At 35.4% G+C, this 25,262-nt stretch overlaps 2 protein-coding genes across 2 annotated transcripts; one reads left to right on the top strand and one right to left on the bottom strand.

The window, feature by feature from the left end:
* Positions 1-784: 784 nt before the first annotated feature.
* Positions 785-22,628, bottom strand: LOC128676730 (uncharacterized protein). The gene is made up of 42 exons (XM_053757026.1): positions 22,447-22,628; positions 21,957-22,125; positions 20,796-20,958; positions 20,123-20,277; positions 19,598-19,761; positions 18,223-18,353; positions 17,878-17,982; positions 17,227-17,376; positions 16,790-16,849; positions 16,356-16,598; positions 15,710-15,886; positions 15,185-15,376; positions 14,817-14,959; positions 14,386-14,519; positions 14,033-14,213; positions 13,452-13,617; positions 13,224-13,327; positions 13,045-13,150; positions 12,725-12,897; positions 12,290-12,499; positions 11,929-12,039; positions 11,374-11,542; positions 10,929-11,102; positions 10,371-10,568; positions 9,641-9,785; positions 9,081-9,180; positions 8,765-8,867; positions 8,350-8,469; positions 7,974-8,172; positions 7,531-7,690; positions 7,126-7,264; positions 6,529-6,731; positions 5,963-6,191; positions 5,690-5,794; positions 5,236-5,343; positions 4,680-4,834; positions 3,894-4,040; positions 3,123-3,264; positions 2,535-2,691; positions 2,309-2,422; positions 1,890-2,026; positions 785-1,601 (listed from the first exon to the last, which is right to left on the bottom strand). Exons 1-42 carry the CDS (start codon positions 22,475-22,477, stop codon positions 1,533-1,535), a joined length of 6,141 nt encoding a protein of 2,046 aa, XP_053613001.1. The 5' UTR covers positions 22,478-22,628; the 3' UTR covers positions 785-1,532.
* An 84-nt stretch (positions 22,629-22,712) lies between these two features.
* osi (orsai) lies at positions 22,713-23,390 on the top strand. Its single transcript, XM_053756835.2, has 2 exons — positions 22,713-22,887; positions 23,039-23,390. Exons 1-2 carry the CDS (start codon positions 22,843-22,845, stop codon positions 23,249-23,251), a joined length of 258 nt encoding a protein of 85 aa, XP_053612810.1. The 5' UTR covers positions 22,713-22,842; the 3' UTR covers positions 23,252-23,390.
* The last annotated feature ends 1,872 nt before the right edge of the window (positions 23,391-25,262 follow it).

The following is a 25,262-nucleotide window of genomic DNA, read 5'->3' as shown; positions in this document are numbered from 1 at the left end:
GTAGTGTGTGTGGCGAGAGGCAAACACGGAGTAGTTTGTATAAGCATTTATTTGCTAAAATAAAGCTACAAAAATCTGAAGGAATTATAATAAACACTAATTAATATAAAAGGTCGGATAGCACGTCCGGCCATGACAGATTCAAAGGAAGAAGGAAGTGAACCGGATACGTCAAAATACAAATGTTGTCATACGTTTTAAATGTTTAAGGGATACCATATACTGAATGGGGTTACCATATAAAGCTTAACATATATTAGGTTATACATGGTACTAATATTGCTCTGAGTGATTACTTGACGCAATCTGACTTCCCGATTGTCACTCATATTATCTGTGGTCAAAGATTTTGTGGTGAACCTGTGCTCATGGATTTAGTATTTCGGAGTACCTACTAATTCCATGACTGTGCTCACTTGTATGTACATATGCGGGACGATGGGACGATAGTATTGCTATATCTTTCATCGGTAGCCCGACTTTTTGTGCCGAAAACGTGTAGTCTTATTACTATTACCTATTAGAATACAGATATAGGTACTGATAACCGTGATATGTTGTGTACATATTTGTATTTCATACTGTGATTTCATAACAATCCGTCCAGTAGATTTTGCGTGAAACAAACATACATATACACACATCTTCACAAACTTTCGCATTTATGTAATACTTATTGGTATGATTAGTTGGATTAGTAGTATAATATTAGTATGATTAGCAGTTAGGTATGTTAGGAATGAAATAGTTTATTAATCTTAATTTTTATAATAATGTAACACAATCACAATTATGTAAAATACAACAAATAGTACAGGCACCTATTATACCTATTGTAAATGTAATGTTGCCCACATTACACACACCACTGAATTGTCCTTTCACTATCCAGTGCAGCTAGAGATAATATAACAGACGTAGCCTGCAGGACCATTCACCATTAAGTACCTACTAAGTTAAATGCCAATACACTATCGGCAAATTGAGATGCGAATCAACCTTTAGATTATAAATTATTATATAGTTTGTATGGGAGCTCTTTATCAATACAAGGAAACCAAAGAAATTCCTTCCGGATTTGCCATCGTGGTGTAGTGACTGGTTCACTAACGCTTTGCGTTACCGTGCTTTAAGTATCTAATAGAGCGTATGTAGATTTGCCATCGACACGGAAAGAAGAAGGAAACAAAAGTATGTCGATCTCGCCTAGTGAGCCTATATCTTATATCTATATCTGGCATTAATTTGTTTTTTCGTTTTTATTTAACTATGGGCAATGGAACACCATCTAAGTATCAACTATACAGACTTACTATACTATATGTACTACTACTGCAGCTTACAAGATAGTTGACGTTAGAAGATTAGGGTGATGTCCTGCAAACTTTCCTCTCCAGCAATGTGGTACCTATGACTAATCTATTGATAAGTGATTAGGTATGCAAAATGTAAATTAAAAGTCTAAAGCAATAGTAAACTAGGACTAGGAACTAGGTTTTCTAAGTAATTATTATTTGTGTAGGTGCTTATAATTATTCATCTTCCTTAGTTTTCGACTTGCGGCTGCGGGTCGACATGCGGTCAGTTGTCACCGTTGATTGCTGTGGAAAAACTAAGAAATTAGATCAGATCCCAGGACAAACATAGCGACACCGATAGTGTCTAACTTAAATTGGTATAGAACATTGTCTTTATAAATATCTTATTACTAATTATCCCGATACTTATGTAACTTCCAAGTAAGCGCATTCCCGAATATAGAGGTATATAGGGTTGTCAGGCGTCCCGGACATAATTAAACTATTTGATTGCGTATCCGGTTAAAAATGTTTCGTCCGTGTGAATGTAAAATGGTACTCATTTCACGGTGTATTAAATCAACTACGTACCGTATCATCGGCCACCTGATCGAGGACTATTTGCAGTTGCATCTCCTCGTCAGCGGTCATGACCTGCGCGCGCAGGCACTCGACCGCAAGGTCCACAATATGTTCCACCTCCTCAGAACTCGCCTGCACGCCGCATTCTGACGACATTTTACATAAGTAGGTACTACTAGCTTTTGCGAAGTCATGAACTTCGTAGGTACAATAGAAAATATTATAAATAATATTAATTTACAAATATAGTTATCTACCTACACTAATGCTCTTGCCTTGCCTTTTAATGCTCTTGTGGGAAAAGTGCCACAAGGCATTTAAAGCCACAATGTGAGAAAGTTTTTCGATCTCTTCCAATTAACGTCGTGGAAGGAGAAATGCGTTATGCCGGCTAGGTCACAAGTGTTTAAAACGCGAAAGTGTCTAACCTTGAATATCCTCAATAACGTTAAATTTGTCAATGCGTTCAATGGACGCCATAGTGAGCGGATGCTTAGAATCTACCAGGGAATTCACAAGGGATGCCATTGTTTCTTCAGTTTCTGTAATAAAATAAAAATATTTACTTTCCGCAGTATTTATCAAACCGCAATATATTGTAGGGCGGGGACCACACGTGTCCGTGAAGTCTTTGTAGAACTAGAGTATTTATACCTAGATCAGCAACTTGTGCCGTGTGGAACAGAGCAGCTAAAGCAGGGCCGAGGCGCTCGCCCAGCGGCTGAGTGTCATCGGACATGTCTTTCAATGCCTCTTCCAACTTCTCCATGACCTGATGAGACTCTGGCGATGCACCTTCCATTGTCTCAATCTAGATGCAAAAGAAACATCTAAGTACATACATTCTAACTGGTTTGAGCTATCTGTACATAGAGCGATTGAGGACAAAACATTATTTTAATAATAACAAGAAATCGTTAATTTTGTGTTGCATGTACACCGAAGAGATGCAGAGCTAGGTAGATGGGTTTACGCTATTTTGCCAGTTTACTCCTCAATTATTCCGGCTGAAACCATTACTATATGTATTGGTTTCAGCCGGAATTGAGGATACATATTATCAAGTACTAGCGCTCGCGACTTTGTCTGCAGTAAATAAAGGCAGTAACTTTCAGTTTCAGTTCATTCGAAAATACCTATGATTGTTTACTCTTTATAATATCGCATGTGTGTCTTAATCACATGGTCCATTACATACAAAATTATTGGAGATAGAAGTATAACTGGGTATATTTAGATTACGTGATCCCTGATGAGACGGTCAGCTAAAGCGGCCACCGCATCGAACGCCCTCGTCTGCTTCTTATACATTTTCGGGTCTCCTCCATACTTTAACAGCCATTTGCGGACTAAAGCGTCCACCACTTCGTATCGAGATTTGTTTCTGAAGTTCAGGAATAAAAATTGAATTCTATAAAATTACCTATACTTGTTTTTTCACTCGGAGAAAATTAATAAGTTTGCAAAAAATACTAGTTACCTATGTAGGTAAAAAAGCCAACCTATATAAGGTATATATAGATCTATGAGTGTTTTTCTATTTTATATAGATTAGGTATGCGGTTTATTTCCTAAATTTATTATGTAACTAGCGGTCCGTCCCGGCTTCGCTTAGGTAAAAATATAAAAGCGCATGAAAATCCTTGCAGTAGTAACTATGTAGGTACTTAAGTACAAATGTACTAGTTATTTCTACCTATAAACATTTATTCCAGTAGACACGCGAAAAAAAATTCAAACGGTTCTGTAATTCTGGAGAATATGATGTATCGAAAATATCGTGACATCCTTATTTATGGCGGACTTGTTTAAAGTAACCGTATTTAAGAGAGCATTAATTAACCGTATTACAAAAGAGAAAGAGAGTAGATTACTATCAAATGATTATAATCGAATATTCAAACTTTAAGGTTAACTTTTAAAGCGGACTCCCGACTTCGGGGCTTTAGGTACTACCGCGTACACAGGAGCAATCGAGGATGCAAGGGAGAGAAGAATTATTGGGACTCTTACCCAGCTATGACGTCCGGCAACATATCTGTCAGTTCTTTGAGCAGTTGATCAGCCTCCTCCCGTGACACGCGCATAGCATCCAGACAGTTGTACAGGAGCTTCATTATGTTTACGTCATACACTGTCACTTGGGAACCCAACGGAGTGCTAAAAAGGATTAAAAAATTACAGGGAGTAATTGTAAATCTATTTTGTTTACGAAGGCCTACAGACTCTTCCTCACACGAAAGAAATATGAGATGTAATAAATCGTAGAAATGTAAAGTGATTTGAAAATGCTCGGTTATACCATAGTGTTTTTTAAACTTTCACACTTTGAACACATATAACTCCCAATTAATATTACAAATGCTAAAAAATAAGTTTGTTTATCTGTTTGTAACTTTTCACGCATTATCTACTGGACCGATTGTTATGAAATTTATTACATGGTAGAAAATAACCTGGAATAACACATAGGGTACTTTTTATCCTGAAATTCCCACGGGAGCGAAGCCCCGGGGGCGCAGCTAATAATAGGACTATGGAATTAGTACGATGACTATAAGGTTGTTAAAATGTCAGCAATATTAAAATAAAAAAGGTTCGTGCTAAGTCCCGTTAATATAATTTATACGGTTAAATCATACCTAGAGAGTAATGTGTTCTCAAGCTTTCAAATTAGGTGATGTGTTGACAAGAATTGGGTTGCGTCTTGACGCAGACAACGGAGGAGTCTGGCGTAGTTAGCGATGCTTATGCAGCACGATTATTTATAGTATGGTAGTAATATAGTAAATTATTTACATGGGGAAATATTTCTTACGGCGTGCCCTAGATGTTGTAGGAATCATGAAGAGGTATATCTCCGATTGCTCCGACTCCATCGGCGTGGCTATCTCGCGTACCGCGGGCTGCGACAGCGGCTTCAGTCGCAAACCGTGGATCTCCTCTTGTAATGCCTGCAAAATACGTACTATTCTTAGTGTGTATGCAACCAAGTAGATGGCGGTCTTTACTCACATCAGATGCCTTTAGTTGAAATGAGGAGCTGATCTTCTGATCTTAAATTTCCGTATTTAGTCATTCTCAGGTTGTACAGTCGGAAGCAGCTAAGCCAAATCCGCCACCTTATTAGTTAACTTACTACGATAGAGGGTCAGGTTTATCTGCCCCTGACTGTACGTGTTGGAGTGCCTGGTGAGTGGCACCATTTTATCGAGAATCTACTTATAGTTACTACTTGGTCGGACCTGAAAAAATATTTCTGTATAATAGCTACGCAAAAGGGAAAGGCTTTCAGATTTCAGAATATCCACGCAAGTGAAGCTGCCTGACACAGCTAGTAGGAGGTGGTGTATACCTTTATTGTTTCTCGTTGCTGAAAGCGCACGATGCGCAAGCGCACTACGTCTCGTTGATATTGGTCCGGAGAGTAGTCACCCGGCATGATCGTGGGGTCTTTCATTAGCTGGATAAAAATTTTAATCAAAAATATTTTTTATCTATTTATTTGTATTTATTTATGTAGGTAATACTAGCATTTTGCCGCGGATTCGCGCGACCCCAATTATAGTCATTTGAGGGTTGATTTTTGAAATAGTAATTCATGTTTGAACGGGGTTCTACTACATGCATACCAAATTTCATCAAAAAGCGGTCCAGCCCTTTAGCCGTGAAAGCGTTAGACAGGCAGACTTACGCATTTTAGTATGATTACGATTACGATAAAACGTCTAGGTACATGCAGATGCTATTGAATCTTCCTATTTAGATATTTATGGTATGGCATAAATACATATAATTTGTTGCATTACCTTTTGAGGCAGTATATCGGCCTGCAACGCTGCAGCCAAACGTAGCCGGTTCGAGTAATGAGTCAATGATTGGAGATATTTCTTCTCTAGTTCGCTGTAGCGGTCCTGAAATTGTTTATCGCTTTTTAAGTAACTAGTGGCCTGTCTCGGGTTCGCTCAGGTAAAACCATAAAAAAGCCTAGGCTGAACTACTCCTGAACGTTTCGTCTATTTCTATTTTTCCAAGAAGCATTGAGAGGTATTGTAAGATTTATAAAACTAAATCAATCTTACCCGCCATTCGCGTAGTTGTTTTAGAATTTGCTGTTGCACACCAAGAGTGCCCGAGAATTTGTGTCTTCTCGCCATCAGTCTCAGCAGGTCGTCCAGGGTCTTGTCGACTTTCCGAGGCTTCCCCAGCTTGCGCGTGAGCACGTCTCGCATCTGCGCGCGCAGGTCGTCAGCTTGTGCTTCCATCGCGCGGAGGTCGATGTTCATGCGAAATAGATGGGTGCGATTCACCCTGGCAGCGAATGCGCGTATTAATTATGAATTTGGAACATGTTAAACCCAAAGCAGAAGAAATTATATTGTCATTGGGGAAACTAAAATGGTAATGAAGCAAATTAGTCAAGCACATAATTATGTTTAAACAATATTTTAGTCAGATAAAACACCATTAAAGTTAGGCACTCTGAATACACACCCTATCATGGATAATCAAAACTCAATTAAACCCAAACATATACAGTAATTATAGTTAGGTACATATTTTATAGATTACTGAAACCAGAAAATAGGATCCTTTGTTAGAGCAGCCCATCTGAGTTTACCTCGGACGAATTCAGAGTGAAACTAACTTTTGTCGTTGTTTTTGTTGTTTTATCTCATCTTGCAACTCGAGCACTCTCTTGCGCAGCTTCAGCAGCGTTTGCTCCGGGAACACCACGGTCTTGGAAAGCCCGTCCGGTCCGGTGCAGCCGCGCAACGCGGAAGCTCGGATCTGGTCGTAGCGCAGTATCACCGTCGTTGTCACGTCGTTCAAACAGCTTTGTTTCTCCATCTATGTTGTTTGACAATTTTCTGTGAGGTTACGCATAATGATATAAGTAGTAAGATCACTGTTGAAGCTGTTTGCACTGAGGGCAATGAATCAGAATGTTATATCAATATACTCTTACGAACTAAGTACTGTACATTATGTACTTTTATATATTATTAGAAAAAATATATTGTAAGAAACAATAATGGTAAGCCGATCTGGCATGATAGGGACCAACACTGTTCAAATGATTTTCTTTCGACATTTCTTCTCAGCAGTGGTCGTTCCGAAACGCGAGTAGTTTGTAGCTTGTGAGAAATAACTATAAATATAAAAATTGACGAGAAAAAGTGCCTGTGAAGGTATAATTTCTGAATAAATTATTTGAATTTGAATTTACTTATTTATTCCTTACCATGAATTCCCTCAGGTCATTCTTCCTCTTGTCCAGTTGGGCAGACAACTTGCGCTTCACTTTGTTGTGAGCGTCGATATCTCTTCTGAGGAGCTCCACTAAGCGGTCTTGTTCTAACATTTCTTGTTCGTGCTTGTGTCTGTGAAATGGGAATGATTACATGACTACTTTCATTGGTCCTCTCCCTGATCCGCCGATTCTATATGATCATGAATTCATAAGCCTTATGGTCATGGTGAATGCTCAGACGTTTCAGTTTTAAATCAAGATTAACGTTAATGTATATACTACTATTACTTAAATGATTAGGTACCTAGATAATATTTTATGAGTCCAAATTGCATGGGTATAAAAATAAATAAAATAAATATCTATAAATAAATAAATATCTAAGAAGAAGAAGACCTGGTATTTCTCAAATCGTAAGTCTTATCGTAGACATCCCTATCGCAACCTTCAGGACATATATTGGGATCAAGTCTGATCGGTCCGATGTCTCGGCTATCAAGACTGCCTTCATCTTCTTCCTCGCTGGAAGACGACTCCGATTCGGATTCCGAAGATTCTGAAAATAATTTTATATTATGAGTTCGATTTTTCAAGACAATCTTACAAACGTTAGATGGTTTCCTTTGTGAATCGTGAAGCATTTATATAAAAAGTAGGTACTTACCTATAATTGAAATGTGAAAAATACCTAATTTAATGTATTAGGTATTTTTCACATTTCATTTAAGCATAACATTTTTAAACTAAATTTGTTAGCATGGAGTTTTACAAAATCGACTGTTTCTCAGATCTTTTGGACACCTATTACTCATTCATTTATTTATTCATTTAATTCATACCATCATCATCACGATCTCTTGGTGGTCGGTACTTCTTCTTGAAAATCCTCCGTAAGAAATCTGCAAACTTATTGTCTTGGACCAAGCGCTTAAACTGCCTCTGTAATTCTTGACAAGACACATCCAATGTTTCTTTTTCTTGCTTGTGTTCTTCTATACGCATCTCACAGTCCAATATCTGTTCTTGGACAGCACGAACCTGACATTGTAAAATAATACCTAGTTATTATAGAGATAAGTAAATAAAACTTCCATCTATGGTAACTATCAGACCGTTTATGTCTTGGGGTGTAGACAAAGGTATAAGCGGAATAAATTCGTCCAAAATTAAAAAAAAAATTGCGTGAAGTACCTATTTCCAAATATCTATATATACCTGCATAAGTTTGGCGTAGACCCTTTCAGCTAACCTGTCTTCGTGAGCTTCAAACCGATTTAAAACGTTCATTTCTCTATGAAGCTGGTAAAGATGTAATTCCAGCAGTTGACTTTTCTCCTGAAAAGTGTATTCATTCATTTACATAAGTATTCGAATAGAGATGATGATTACATTTGTAGCATCAAATTCCCGCTATAGAATAGGAGCGCTTTAAATCCTCCTGTGGGAGCCGTACTATCATACGATGCGACAAGGGTATAAAAGCCTTGATGAATAGCTGATAGGCAACAACAACATTGCATGGGAGATAGATAGACGATGATTTCTACCTACGTTTACGTCTACGTAAGTAAAATGAAATGAAAAAGTTATATAATGTATGTATTATAATGTATGTATGTAGGTTATCAACCTGTACTCGGATGCGTTCCCGCTGCAACTGTCTCAAGCGGGCGTCAAATTGTTGTATTGAAACTGCGGCGTCAGCTAGCAACATGTCTTGCTCGTATAAATGTCTGAAATAATAATATTTTTTACCAAACAGACATTAATGCCGATTAATCGTAAGCACTTTTTTCACTTTTATATTTTGAAATACTGACTATTTTTATAATGAGCGCTCAATAAATTACGTGGCCTGCGGCGATCGAAACATCGGAAATATCATACATAGGCATAACTAAAAGATATATGGTTAAATTATAAACATAGGAAAATAATCATTTAACCTCTCAATACGTCTATTACGTATTTCTATCTCAATATCTGAAAATTCATGATCAGGTCTCGGCCTCAGGAGTTCCCAAGATGCAGCCAGCGGGCGCGATTCTGAAAACGATGTACAATGTAAGTAGTGTATAGTATTTTTCGCAGTTTCGCAATTCGCAGCATTTAAAAATTTGGTGATTGTCAAGTCGCGGGATATTGGCACTTAAGTATATTCTTTGGCTAAATGGCTATGGCTTTTTGATTTAGTTAAAACTATTAGTTAACTATAAATAATCGTGTATTTAATAGTTACTTATAATTTTGCTTCACATATGGGATGTTTTCAATAGTCAGTTACGATTCTGATAATCTTTTGTTTGTTTTAGTTTAACTAAAAACAACAATAAGTAGTTAGTGTTATTTGGAATTAGTATCAATAGCCGGCCATCGATATAGGAAGGCAGCAACTGGGGAGGGATAAGTGGTTAGGAAAGGAACAGTAGGACCTGATAGCTAAATAAAAAAGAGTTGATGAAACATTATTTCTAAGTATGATTCGTAATTTTAAGCACCTGCCTACCAGTAATGGGAATAAATTTGTTGACCCTTGGTTGGCGTATTCTTTGTACGGGATATAAGCCGGACACCTTGCGCTCCGCCCTTTCTTTTATTAGAGACTTTTTGCCTGCCCCCCTCACCGGCACTACCACTGGCTCTGGGTTTATCTGAAAATAAATATTTTTTTAAATTGTTTTTATGGCCAGTATAAATTAAATAATACCTATCTAATGTTGCAAGAACGGTATTATAAAATTAAGTAGGTACTTACATGAGTTAGAACGTTTATTATTTATTTCACCAAACTTAACCTACCATTACAGAAAACATATTCTAATACGACAGGTAGGTATTAATCGATTTTCATTGTTACCAAATATCTACCAATAACAAAGGTTGTTTTAAAAAAAAATTGTCGTCCGTGACACCTCGTTGCATTCAATTTGTGATTTCAATTTGTGACAAAAAATCATTTCCGTGCAGTAACTGACCACCATTGTGAAGTTCCGTCGTTGGGAAACGATCCTTGGTACATCAACAAATAACGGAATCACGGAAACTGAAGCAACGTGGAAAATTTAAACTCTGTAGGATAAGCGGAAATAGGTAAAAAATTAGTAAAATTGTACCATTTGATTACATTTTACATTACATCAGCTTTAACTTGTGAAACTAAATAAAACTTGTAAAATACTTCGAAAAATAAAACTATAAAATATAACTTTAAAAACAAAAAGGACAACTTTTAATACCTCCAAGTTCTTCTCCGGGAACTCAAGGTCGTCGTCAATTTGCGGTATCGCTGGCGGCTGCTTGACCAATTTCGGCGGTATTTCCACTCGGATCTCTCCCAGTCTTTCTCCTATCTTTTTCATCTTATCCACCAGCCGAAGTTTGTGCTCCCGCAGTTCTAATATTTTCAAATTAAATTCTCTTTTTGTATCGTAGATCTATAGGATGAGGATAGAACAACTTTTTTTAAAACCCACGCTATGATTAAGACGTGCATATTTAAGTTATCAAAGGGCATTTAAAGTCAGTATAGATATAGGTACTTAGTTACTTAAATTTTTTCAAGTGACATTAATGATTTACTGAATGCATTTATTAAAATTAAAATCAGCAATTATTACAGGTCAAGCTGACCCTATATTATTGGGTCATAAAATGTACCACAAAATTATAAAGCATACTATGTTATAGAGTTGAAAACAGAGAACTCTGTTTTTCGGCTTTAGTACATCAATGATATGAATATTGTATATCAACTAGGTTTGTTTATCAATGATATAAATAATTAATTTTCTTGCCTCTTGCCTAAGGAGACACACCCTAAGTTGGGTGTTATGCCCTGGAGGAGCCACGTAGTCAGGCTGAGACTTCAGCAGGCGGTTGCCGATCGTCGCTTCAGCCTCTTTCAGCGCTTCTGCTGCGCCAGGGGGCAAGGCATTGGGGTCTGGCTTCCGAGACAAATGCTCTTGCCACTGAAATGTTTGAAATATTGCACCTTTATAAAGTTAATGCTGATTACAATAAAAGGAATTTTGTTTTTATTTTGTAGCTAATGGACCAAAGGTATTTCTTCAAAATCTATAAGACATAAGAAATAAGAAGGGGTTGGGTTCGAGTTTACCTGAGCATTCTTAGCGCATCTGAAACATTATTTCATTACTTATTGGTGACACCCGATCTGAGACTACCAATAGCGAAAGGGCAAAAGCAGACTAACTATTTAAATGAAGCCAACTTAAAAACCTCTATAAACTGCAAATGATGTCGATTCAAGCGCTGGTGATAATTCCGCAGCGCTTTCTTCAGCGGATGAGGTGGTTTGGGAGGCAGGCCTAGCAAAAAGGATGCAACTTTTGGGGGACCCCAACTCGATTTACGCGCCGCTGCGCGACGAGCTGTAGATTCTTGACGCCTGTTTAGGGAATTCATATCATACAGAGATTACTTTGAGGGTTTCTAATTGGTAAATATTTGTAGAAGATACGGTACATCTATCAAAGTAAAATAATCTAGATTTAAATTTTAAGAAATTAAAAAATCACAATTTTGATAGAATATTAAACCAGCAAATACGAGTAAATAAATATTGTAATTTGCATACTTATTAACATCTACTTACATACGAGTAGAATACTTAAAATTAAACAATAACAAAAAATAACTTACCCTTCAACTTCTGCACATAATTCCAGTAAATTCAAATTTCTAATGTAAGCATGTAATGTAAATAATATCAACATAGTACAATTAATTTTGTAAGTGTAATTATATTTTCTAGTATTGATTTATTTCATTTACCTTCCACGTAACGCCGCTTCAGCCATTTTCTGATGCACTTCTTCTAGTTGGTCGAAAAATGCTTGCGACAAATTCTTTTGTCGCAATGGTCTTATCACTACTTCAGGATCCCTTAAAATTAAAATATACTGTTATGACTAGGCTTAGTTTTTAAAAGTAAATTCAATATGTATCGAAATTGGAAAATGTGTGATGTATAAGAAATGAAATAATTCTTAATTATAATTTCTGTATTACGAAAGAGCGGATTTTTGGATGATTACACAGTGGTATCTCCCTAGTTTAGCTACCGTACCTACCCAAAACATTAGCAAACAAAAAAATTAAATCATACAGCACGAAATGTGCTTAGAATATTTACCTAATAGCTTTCAATGTGAAGGGGAAGACATCAAGCTGTATAATGTTCCTCGAATACATTTTGTGCAGACCCAAGTCAGAGGCCTCGAGTTGATGCGCTAGCTTTCTCCTCGTCAGCGCCTTCGCGACATCCAGCTCCTCTTCCTGCACCGCCAGAGGACGAGGGTCTATAGTCACGTCAATTTGCTGGGAGAACGGTAACACACGATTCCTGAAACAGATTTTGGTGATTAGATGTATCTATGTCAATGAACCACTTTATAAAGTGACGAGCGAGAAAAATGGAAAGACATTGCACCTGATCACAATAATGCAGAATATGTAATGCTAAGTAACTTTAAGTTGATTGACCTATGGACTGATCTGGACTGATCCTATGGACTGAAAACACTTACTTATTGCGATTACAGGTATTTGTAACATAACAATATCTTACGCTTTTATGATCTTGTTATATTCGACAGTGATTTCAGCCAGCTGATCTCTAACCCGCTTCTTGTGAGCGTTAGCAATCGCCATCATTTTGTCGTACTCTTCTTTCTGTTTTAGTTGCTCATGGGACATCAGTTCGCCTTCAACTGTACTGGGCTCCTTCACTCGTTCAATTTTCTACAAAACATTTTAAGTCATCAAAAAATCAATCAAGCAGTGAAATTATTTTGTTAAGTAGTTACTTATCATTACCGGCCATTTTAATGTATCACATTGACATTTAACGCCTTGACATATAATATTGACATAATTTACTCAACTTACAGGTACTTCTTTTGGTGGAATTATTGGTTCTTTCGGTAAAAGAGGTTCTTGAAAGTTAATTGTATATGAGAAAATGTTTCCATCTGCTCCACATGTATAAAATCGTCTGTAATTATGAGGAATAATATTATATTTACTATTACATACTTTTTTAATACATAACTTTGTTATGAACTTACTCTCCATTATGACTAAACTCTAGACAAGTTATAGCTCCAGTGTAGCGATCATGCATTGGTAGGTAATAATGATCATTAAAGTCTATTCGAGGAGTAGGTTGACCCTGCAAAGACAAAAAAATAAGCGCTTCTAGCAAAAGCCACATTTTTTATGCTAAAACTACAGAATTTTCCTAAAACGCACGGACTAATTGATAAAATTTATTTATGTTTGTTGCTATACTACACCTCTTCCTTAGCCAGGCGTCGTCCTTTGAGCTTCTTTAGCAATTTTGCCGTGGCAGCCATCCATTTCAGGTAATGGACTTCTGTCGTATCTTCCTCATCAGTAGGCATCCTCACTACGCGAATGTAGCCAGTATTTGTTCCAAAAACTAAGTATCGTCCTTCACATCTAGATTAGAATCATAGGGATGAATTATAGTACCTATCTTCTTCTGTTCTATAACATTATGGTTATATTGTCGATAGTGTTTTCAACCTTTCCCAGTCTTTAGCCTCATCGGTTTTGACGTCCTTAACATACGACGAATTACGTACTACCTTATGAGCACAAAAATACTACGACGAAAACTATGCTCTTAAAATGCTCTTAAATAAAAATCTAATTAACCCTTTCCTCTTTTAGTTTCAAGTTCTTTTATTAGATTTTTTATGAAATTATCGTGTCTTACAAGATAGTCAAACTTAATTTACTTCATTAGAATTTGGACATCTTGTAAGATAGGTATGTAAAACATGATTTGGAAGTCTTTAAAATAGAAAGGAAAGTTTAGGTAAAATTGAAAGACATACAAATGACGACATACACAAATTTCAGTGACGTGATATTATCGCACCACGCTCCAGGAAAGGGCCCGTACTTAAGGATCTTGTTTCCAGTGGGCTTTATAAGAAGTAGAGCTCCGGTGCCTTCCTGAATTATCCAGATTCCTTCCTCTCCGTACTCCGCCCATGTGATAGTGGGTCCAAATGGGTCATCACTTTCAACTAAAATAGAATTTTAACTAACTGAATGAGATAGAAACTGTTGGGACTTTCCTGACACTAATTATATAAACATGATATTTTTTTCAATTCCATTTTCAAACCGAGAAAAATATCATTGCCACGAGTTTACGAATCTGCTGAAAGACTAAAAAATACTTAAAATGAAACATACTGAGCTCTATTTCTCCAAGCCATTCTTCTTCTTCATCATCATCTTTTTCCTTCTCTGCTTCTTCTTTTGCTTTTAAAGCTTCTTCGTCAATACTCGCAAGTTCTTCCTCAGTAGGGAAAGGACGGTTGCGCATACTGTTAATAGTAAAACAAATGTATATTTTAAATAATAAATACGTATATGTATATTTTAAACAATATTTTATGTTTTGTAAGAAAAATCAAAATAATACTTTCTAGTGTACTTTTTAACTTGCTTTATTATTATAATATTAATTTTCAAGATTACTAGGTCCAGTGTTTGTTTAACTTTCGCGCTTTGCACACATAACTACATGCCTATATTAACGTGGCTCAGCAGGAAATTTTTTAATGTTTTTTTTATTTAATGTAATTTACTAGGTCTGTAAGAAAATGAAAAATAATACTTACTAATACTTTTTAATTTGCATTTCTTTATATGAGTCAAATTCAAGTTTGAAAGTGGTAATCTTCGTATATTCTTGGCATTCGACATCGGGCAATACAGTCTCCCACAGAAATCCGTCTTGTCCACATAGCAATAGGACTCTTGTCTAAAAAAAGACGTTATTGCAAAATAGTAAGAGATGGGAGATTAGAAATAGAACTGCCTCAAATTGAAAACCTTCATTTGCTATTTTAAACACCCACCAATTAAAAAACAATACTTAATTATGTTGTGACTGGATTAAACTTCGTAGTCCAGATGATATGTTGCTACGTGGTAAAAAATTGTATGAGCAAGGTAGTGCTACGGTTAAATTTAGTAAAGTAGATACCTCTTCGGGCTTCCAAGTCATGTACTCAATGTTGTTGGGTGTCTCAATGAACCCCAGCCGGAACAGTTGAAAAGGCATCCCCAACACCAACTGGTACATGAAAATGGTGCAATCTTGCCCGCAAGTGACGAGGAGAGATCGGTCATGATTTATCGTTATTTGCGTCAATGACTTTGAGTGGGGCTTTAGAAGCTATAATGAAATAAAGTGATTAGTGCGAATTCTTTGCTTCACTTACTAGCTTATGACTGATGGATTGAAATATCCAGCAAAAAAAATTAATAAATACTGTCACGATAAAATAATGTTACTGTCAAATAATTGGAGTTACAAAAAGTTATTTTTGATGGAAGATGCTTATATTCATCATCAAGATTGGGCACTGGCTTCTTATATTTTAGTCCACTAGCGACAAAGTAGTGACTGAGTGAAAATATATCCTCACAAAATATCATACTCATATCCAAATTTTCGCATTTATAATATTACTTAGTGGTATAATACTTAAAAAAATAAGTATATCACCGAAATGAGGTCAATGACGTCAGGATGGACGGAGTCCTCGCTGTGGATAGTGAGCGCGGAATGAACCCTCACGTCGATCATCGCTGTGTGCGCCTCGAACCGCTCCGGGTGGACCAGCAGCGTGCGCATGATGCCGTCCGCGAACCCCACCATTATTATACGAGATGTTTCATCCACCTGGACAAAAGCGTCTTGACGAATGAAATAATTGGCGATAGAAAAGAAAAAATGGAGGATACACGGAAAAATATCTAGTCAAGTACGCGACCACGCGCTCTTTTAGAGTTCCAAAAGTATGTACAATAACGCAGTTACAGATATTATTTATTTAATTCCAGATTTACATAACTTACGACTATGACTAAATATAATAGTTACCATCATATTAAATTAAATAGTAGAGCTCTTAAAATTAAATCACAATGTGAATTAGATAAGCTTTTTATAGATAAATCAAAATTTTCAAATAAAGTTGAATAACCTTTCAGTTTAAAGGTCCATTCCACAAGTCGTAGTATCACAGCACACATTCAAAGAATTCGTCACTAGTTACCAATCAATAATACGGTTAGGTAGGTATCATTCAAATATTCACACCCATGGAGAAGATGAAAGTTTGTATAATTTTACTAAATTATAAACTTACGTCAATGGGTGGGTACAACACGCAAGTAATAGGTTGTGGAAAGGTATAGCGCGCTAGCAGAATATGAGTCTCCGTATTGTAAGCTTGTAAAGCACCGTCTTCACCAGCCGTGATCAGGATGGGGTGGGTGCGTAGAGCAATCATCGCGACTATTGGTCCTGCATGACAGGTCATGATTCTGCGATGGTTACACTCTATTTTGTCTATATCCAAATCCACAGTCCATAATCCCCCATTACCATCCTGAAAATATACTGACTTTACAAATAGGAAACTAAGTACAAAATGTACTACTTACTATATAATGTTATGTAGATAGTCTTTAAAATAGTTACTTTCAAAGCAATTGTTACAAATCAACTTTCATCTATTTTGTATAATTATTACGATACTGACCCGAAATTAGTTGTGAATATTGAGTAATCATTACTTACTTGTGCATACCAATACATGTCTTTCTGATGTTTCAAGCACATTATCTGACAATTCGGTACCTAAAAAGACAACAAATATATTTTTGTTGTATACTTGTTAAACTTAATGTTCAATTTAATTTCATTAAGTACCTAACTTGCATTAAAATATCGATTTCTTCTAAGTATAAAGTTGTAGGAATTTATTCTTGCAATCTCGGACGAACACTTACAGGTTGTCTTCATTGAGACAGCGGCACGATACGACGCGACGCGAAAATATAGCTGGGTATCACATTATCCTACACAGTATATACAAGACACGGCCATATATGTCCATACATTTGAAATTTTCGCATCACGTCGCTTGAGCCGCTTCGTTTTAATGAATACGAGAGGCTAGGTTATTTTCTTTCACAACATTAAGTCATCGATATATTTTGAGTGCTTCAACATACACAAGTCTCGGCCACAGGGTTGAGCTCGACGTACTGATCGTCTTCGGGGGGGTCGGCCTGCTCCACGGTGTCCCAGTACCATGCGCGCACGCACCCGTCCCGCGCAATGGTGGTCACCTCGTCGCCGGCCGGGCTTAGCATGAATTGAATCTGCATTCATAAACAATTATTTTTTAACCAATTAAGGAATCAATGTGTCAGGAGTTTTCTATCCTGTTCTTGATCTGTTTTCTCTATTGCATGCTTGGCCGTAACAAGCGCTCTAATTACTGAATATTACCTTAAAGTATTCACCATTATCAATATAACCTTTATGCTCCACTGGCCTTCAATGTGATATGATGATAATAAGTAATAGAAGTGAAATCAAAATTTTTTTTATTTATCTTTGAGGCTTAAAACAGTTATATGTCATTTAAAACCGAGGCTCTTGTCGGTGGAGTTTCATTTCATTGCTATATCCGTAAGTGCTTCTCGAAATAAGACACGACGATTTACCTAGTAATATATACAGTTATATTACTAGGTAAATAAAAACTAAGTATTTACCTACAATATAACAAGTTACGAATATACGGTTACTTTCAATTTATAAACATATAGATAGCAGTTAGGTCTATACTGTAAGTAAATAGTAGAAAAAATACTTACCACTGGGGCTTTATGACAAGTTTTCCGAGCGCGTTGCGTCACCTCCAGTTTGACCAAGCCGGCCTCCCAAACCAGAATGTTGCCCCACTCACACCCTGATAGCACCTGTTAAAAATAAACATCATCGCGTCTAGAAAATTCAATATCATACAAGGTAAATAAAGTGAAATGTGATGCTGAATCTTTTATTTACATGATCGCGTTCATAAGAAAAAGCTATAAAGAAAATAAGTCTCAAAATCCTTACGGAAGCGATGCTGCGGGATACTGCTAAGTAACATAATTCGATTGAGAGTTTTGTAAGTATTATAATATTACAAGTAAGGAAATTATGACGATAAAAACCTTTTCGTCAGGCATAGGGTAGACTCCGAGAACGTCACAAATTTCAGTTTTTCCGAATCTACCTAACTCGCCTTTCAACTTCAAACCTGTGAAAGTCTCGGCCATTTTCCAAAATTTAATGTGTGCGGCACCTGTAGAACGGAATTATATTTTAGACCAATGGAAGGTGTTTATATTTTATTGTTTTTTTCTTAAATTTTAAGTCTTACAATGGGTCTTACATACTTTGGAAATGTTTTTCCTTACCTCACATATGGAATTATCTATTGGGGGAATTCTGTTAATGTAAATTCCACTTTCCTGCTTCAAAAAAGATGTATACGCATAATACATAACTTGTATGCAGATGACACATTACGAAATATATTTAAAGAAAAGGGCTATTTAACATTAACTAATATCTATATACTTGAATTATGTGTATTTGTTCAAAATAACAAGTTATATTTTAGAAAAAAAAATGGATCTCAGAGATAACTAAAGAAATTTATATAAAAATAATTTGTATCTTCCCATTGTAAATAATGAAGTGTATAAAAAAATTGCCTATATTTCTGGAATAAATGTACTTAACCATTTACCTGTAAATATCAAATGTATCCAAAATAGTCACTTATTCAAACTGAAGCTTAAGGCTTGGTTATTAGACCATGTGTTTTATAATTTGGATGAATACTATGAGTATAATACTCGTACCTTACGAGAATAAATTGGTATGTATTCCATAAATAATTATATCGTGTGTAAAGGCAAATTACTTATAAGTTGTTCAAACAGTTTAATTTGTAAGTACTGCACGTACTTATCCATATATAGAAATATAGTATGTGTTATAAGTGTAACATAACGCTAATATTGCATGCCTGAAAGGGTAAACTGTTGAAACTATATGTATTGTATGTGCCACACCTTGTACTACACAGTTACTGCAATAAAGATATTTGAGTTTGAGTTTGAGGTACCCTAAGTATTCTACGACATAAAAGTACGTACGTAACTAGCCTATTTCTAATTATGAAGAGTTATTAGTGGTTTAATTTAAGTCGAATTTATAATTAGTAAATTTTTTCGAATAAATGAATAAAAATAAAACGTCAATAATCCTCAAACAATGTGGTACATACGCACTCGTAGCTCTGTAGCTCCGTAGCGCGTTACATGGCAGCCAGATTTCGTAGCATTCTTCTACATCGTAGCATAGTATGTAGACGCATATCGTAGCATTCGTAGCACGTAGCTGGATTTCGTTCCGCAATGTATAAATCGACCGATTTTTTTGATTTTCAATTGATTCTTCAAGTATGAATTAGGCTGTCCCAACTTTATTAGATAAATACATTTCTACTGAAATTTTATAGAGAAATAAATGGCGTACCTGCAGTAGTGAGTTGTCCTGGACAATATGGTGAAAACATAACACCGTTAACGTCAAACGTAAAAGCGTTGGTGCGTAGCAAAATCTTGTGTCGTCTCCAATTCCATATGGTCAGGTTGTAGTCTGGCTCTTTACCGACCGATGCTAACAGCTCACCGTTGGGACTAGAAAATAGTTCTATCTAATTTCCACTCTGATAAGTGAAATTTATCAATTAATTCCACTAGACGTATTCAATTTTTTTTTCGTGTCTACGGTGTCTTGAATACATTTTGTGTACAACAGCACGGCTATAAAGAATCGATTTTGATCAAACTATTTTTAGTATTTATTAAGTGAGCATTACCAGTTCCTTCCTTAGATTAAAACTATTATTTTAGGCTTGAGCCATAATTTATAGTTTTTATATCTACGTCAAAAGTTTATAACAGATTGAGTTAATATGTTATTTTATTTTTGTGCGCGTGGGACATTTGTCTAAATCTATTATTTTCTAACACATATGGAGCTTCCGTTAGTACTTACCTAAAGTCAAGAATAGAGTAGGCATTGGCAGTGCCTTCTCTTAATACCGCGTCGATTTCCATCTGAGGCCAGGTGTAGATCATTATGACAGGTTCCCGATGGCCTTCTTTGCCTTCAGCGATCGCTATGCGGTAGTTAGGGTCTATTCGATATGACTGTAAAGAAAAGTATTTATTATACGGAATAAATTAACTAAAATTCAGAGATCAGTAAAACTAAAGAGAAATAAAATAAAAACAAGAATAAAATATAAGAATTGAATTTCTTTTCGATTTAATACACCTTCGATTCATCGCGTAGTTGATGGTATTAAATTTTTAATCAACCCCAGGAAACTTTATTTTTTTATTGCGTCTATATGCTCCGCTAGAACCGGTGTAGATTCTACTAACGTTAAAATCTCGTCTCAATAGTAGCTCTTATTTTTACGCAATAAAAACTACTATTAAGATGCGATGTTGATCGTTAGCAGAATTAGTACCCGTCTGTTAATTCATGATACCTAGTAATGATGCTACCGGTATCACAACACATAAACCTTCGAGTTTCGCAACTCATGGCTCTGTCTACCCCGTAAGGGATTAACGTGATACTGTACTGCACTGTACTGTTGTCCGCAAGTCAGCTACTGAAGAATGTTTAATTTCATTGTTGTTTTGATGATTGTACATACCGTAATGTTACCAACGGAGCCGCCCGTAGTGCTTCTTCTGAACCAAGTCTGCTTGGTGTTGACGTCCATGAACGTGATGATGCTGCCGGCGGCCCAGCAGACCACGCTCTCGTCGCACGCGCACAGGTTAAAGTACTTGTGACAGTTGTAGCCGTACGAATATCTGGTTGTTTCTAGTCAAGGAACATTCAAGGACAAGGACAAGACAAAGACAAAGCTGAAGTCCTTGTAGAAAAATAAATATTAGGCCATGTTCGTAGTTAGATTCGGAAACCATTCGAAAATACAAGACCAATAAATAAATTACCCACTTTTACTAGGATTCATAAAAACACGACTGATGACTTCTAAGATTTTTCACACAATACTGTATGGCTAACTGTATGGGTAAACATAAAAGTTAAAAAGGCTACTACATCTTGGTTTAACCAGCTAGACCTAGATGAATTCGATCTCAATTGACTATACCTAGGTGTAGCCTAATTATCGTCGGCTAAACCTAAATTTATTACTTCGTCTAGAACTAGGTGCAGCCGGTGTTTGGCGGTTAGGTACACCTAGAGTTACCGTGCGTTTAATCGGCTAGACCTATGTTTAGATTTTATCATACCCGTTAGGTTTTTGATTACATCAAATTATGTGTATAATAAATAAATAAATAATAAATATATTAGGACAAATCACACAGATTGAGCTAGCCCCAAAGTAAGTTCGAGACTTGTGTTATGGGATACTAACTCAACGATACTATATTTTATAATAAATACATATATACATCCAAGACCCGTCCAATCAGAAAAAGATCATTTTCCATCATGACACGACCGGGGATCGAACCCGGGACCTCTCGGTTCAGTGGCAAGAATCTTACCACTGCGCCACCGAGGTCGTCAAAGTAGTTAAGGTCTGATACATGAATACTACTATTGTATTTAGTTATTAGTAGTAGTTTGACAAGTTAGTTATTAGTAGTATTTAGGTACTAATAGTACCTAAATACGAGCGCATGCGCTTTTTGACCTAATTAACTTCATTGGCTAAGCCATAATTTTGGACTATATTATAGCTTTGCCGGCCTTTCACGAATAACTCGCCGGTTCGGGAATAGTGCGTAGCATCACTATTTAAACTGGTCGTAAGTATTTATTATTTTAAGGATACTCAAAATCGAACAAATCGAGGGGAATAGACGAGTCAAGTGTATTGACTGCTCCAGATAGAAAGTCATCCGGATCATATTCTGTTAGTATAGATTCTTCTTCGACCTCTTCTTCAACCTCCTCTGGTTCCGGGGGAGGAGGTTCTGGTGCCGCAGTTTCTTCGCCCTCACCTGTATTGCATATGTATAAATGTTTAACCTAATGTCCTGAAAGTCTAAATCATAGCGTAAATAATATTCTCATTCGCGTCATTGATAAAAGTTCTTTCTGGAGTGTGATGAATTTTAAAACCATTGAGACCATAATTTGATAAGTACCTATTCAATAATGATTCCACTCATCATTCCACTAACGCAAATGGGGAAACGTGCAAATGAAAGAGATTGACTCTACTCCTCTACTCATCATGGCGATGATCGGTGGCGAGGTGCTAACAGTCATAATACTGCCACAAACAAAACATAGGCATATTTTAACGTCCAGCAACTCACCTTCGCCAAGAACTTCAGGTTCATCAGCCATTTAAATTAACTACTAATAATCGAAATGCCTAATACAGAAGTCTAATATTGTTTACCTAAATTACGAATCAGTTATTATAATATAGATGCGTAAAGAAAATTATTTTATTTATCGGTTTCCATGGATACGTTTATTTTATTATTTCCTGTTCGTTGTTAAAAAAAACCTACCGTCACTGTCAAATTGTCATATTTGACATAAAGCAAGTAAGAAGTTGTCACTGTCATTACGTCAGTCAAGTAACAAGTTGCAAAAGTTTTAGATTTTATTTTGGTGGACTATGAACTTTTGGAACAGAGCAAACAAATAAATACATATCCTCTTTTATTATATTATACACAACAACCTGTGTTATGTAAAAAACAATGTCGCAAGTTCATCGGGCGGCTGTGCTAAACCTCTACAAAACAGTACGTTAACCAATTTTCCATTTATTATTTTAATTTACCTGTTAAAAATATTAAAACAAATAACGATAAAATAATAGTTCAAAGTAGGTATACCTACCTATGTAAAACTCTGCTGATTGTAACTAGTTTTAAATTATTTAATTTGTTTCAGCTATTATATTTAGGCCGGGACTGGCCTCAAGGATTTGATTTATATAGGAAAAGACTACATAAAGTCTTTACCAAAAATAGCAATGAAACAGACCCAGAGAAAATAAAGCTTATGATAAAACACGGTGAATTTGTTGTTAAAGAAATAGAGGCTCTATACAAATTGAAGAAATACAGGGCTATGAAACGGAGATATTACGATGACAGTGTGTAAGTGAAAATCAACAAAACAGATTTAATTATTTACCTAGCGTTTATGTAATAAGACAAACATGAATTACCTAGTTATATGAAGTGAGTATGCTTTTTTATTTAGTCTGACAAGTGTATAATAATGTAAACCAAATATTATTTAAATTCAGCATGGACTTTATCAAAGATATTGTTACCTTACTGAATGGTACAATCCTATTGATGTATTTTTATTTACTATAAAATGATAATTATTATGCTAATAAAATTTACCCTGAAAATATCTCAAGTCATAAAAGAAAAAAAACTTTATTCGGCAAAAAACTATTTAGATTACAATTTAAAGTAACAAATAAGTTTTTTTTCTGATATATACAAAATTATGTACATATGGATTGAGGAGCCACCCCAGGTTTTAAAAGGAAATGGTTTTGTTTGCCCTATGAAATGTAAAGCTGTGATATCATTAGTAATGCCAGATGCGTCACCAAACAGCATCCGTTGAACTTGTTAACTTTTTTTTCAATATTAATTCCTATATTATTCTGTTGTTTTATGAGGTCTCTGACAAAAAGGTTAGTGATGCTGATATTTAGTAACTATATCATGGTATTGCAGAAAATAAGTTTCTTTAGATTATGATAAATTGTTATCAGTAGATATTTAGAATTTAATCTACAAGGCCAATGTGATATTATTTCAGAGAAATATTTAACAAACAATATGATTGTAACTACTAAGATTTTGCATAGAATTGATTATATTTTAAATTTTATTATCTTGTGATATTTTATAATCATTAAATAACTTAATCATAGATCATTGTATAACAACAGACTAACATATTTTGAAACACTTGAGTAACTTTTAAACTTTAAAAAACTTTCTCAGCAATTTGTAATAATATTTTGTGATAAATTATCATTTAAAAAATAAAACCATGTTAAAATAAAGTGAGTGTTTAAATCTTAGTGCTGTCTGACTTTAAAAAATTATGTCTTTTCATTTAATTTCTTGCTTAATAACATTTGATGGTTGGTAATCAATGTTAATTTTCTTATAAATGTACTAGCTTTTGCCCGCGGCTTCGCCCGTGTGATTTCCCACGGAAACAGTTATTTTTATGGCATGAATTTCAAGAAGTTTGGTTGAGTGTGAAGATGTAACAAACAAACAAACTTGCTTTTGCATTTATAATATTAGTTAGGATTAGGATTTCTAACTTTCCTATCCAAACATTAAATAAAACACCATAGTCTATGGAATTATGTATTATAGACATTTTTCATAGTTTACATAATTAGTATTCATAAACCTAAAATCAAACATTAAATCAATCCTTTCTATAGTTAGTATATTAAAATAAAATTCAATTATGATTTTTATTCAAGTGACAAGTGATATGATATTTATGTATATATATAACTATACCAATTCAAAATATATACATGACTAGATCTACAATGTATATTGAAAAATGAATAAATAAAAAAATTGTACAAATAAATTACAACCTGTATTATAAAGTGTAAATTTCTCTATAGAAATTATTAAATTATTGGAGACCTCTATATACTTTGATAATAAATTCAGTTAACGCCAATTTTTTTTAACAAACAGCATTTAAGACAAGCTCAACTCGACACACCAATACCAACTTTTACAAGTATATTAAGAGTGAATTTCGTAGGCTCTCTTTTACAACTTCTATAATGGCGCAAGACAATTCTTTTTTTTTATTGCAAGTTAGTTTTGCCTTTTTCAGAATTTTTCAGAAGTTCCAAAGGCTTTCGGTAGTTAACCACTTTTCTATTCATTTAGATTATATTAAGCCATTGAATTGTATCACTTTAGTTTTTGCATTGATAATGTCATAAAGATAGGAACCTCGAAATCTCCGTTAAACATCACACTATGCACATACAAGTACAAGTTTCTACACAATGTGCAAATAATAATGGGTTTAGAAGTGCCTTAGTACTTATATCATTTTGTACAACGAATGTTTTGCGTTGCTCAACAATGGAATCGTA

This window comes from Plodia interpunctella, chromosome 16 (assembly GCF_027563975.2).
Source record: "Plodia interpunctella isolate USDA-ARS_2022_Savannah chromosome 16, ilPloInte3.2, whole genome shotgun sequence".
In the NCBI taxonomy this organism is placed as follows: domain Eukaryota; kingdom Metazoa; phylum Arthropoda; class Insecta; order Lepidoptera; family Pyralidae; genus Plodia; species Plodia interpunctella.
This window is presented reverse-complemented; position numbering and strand designations above follow the sequence as displayed.

Coding starts and splice junctions, on each gene's coding strand:
- LOC128676730 (XM_053757026.1), bottom strand. CDS start 22,477: ATGGCTGATGAACCTGAAGTTCTTGGCGAAG. Junction 6,192..6,528: donor CAACAAAAACAACGACAAAA/GTTAGTTTCACT, acceptor ATTCGCTGCCAG/GGTGAATCGCACCCATCTAT. Junction 2,423..2,534: donor GGCACAAGTTGCTGATCTAG/GTATAAATACTC, acceptor ATTTTATTACAG/AAACTGAAGAAACAATGGCA.
- osi (XM_053756835.2), top strand. CDS start 22,843: ATGTCGCAAGTTCATCGGGCGGCTGTGCTAAACCTCTACAAAACA. Junction 22,888..23,038: donor TGCTAAACCTCTACAAAACA/GTACGTTAACCA, acceptor AATTTGTTTCAG/CTATTATATTTAGGCCGGGA.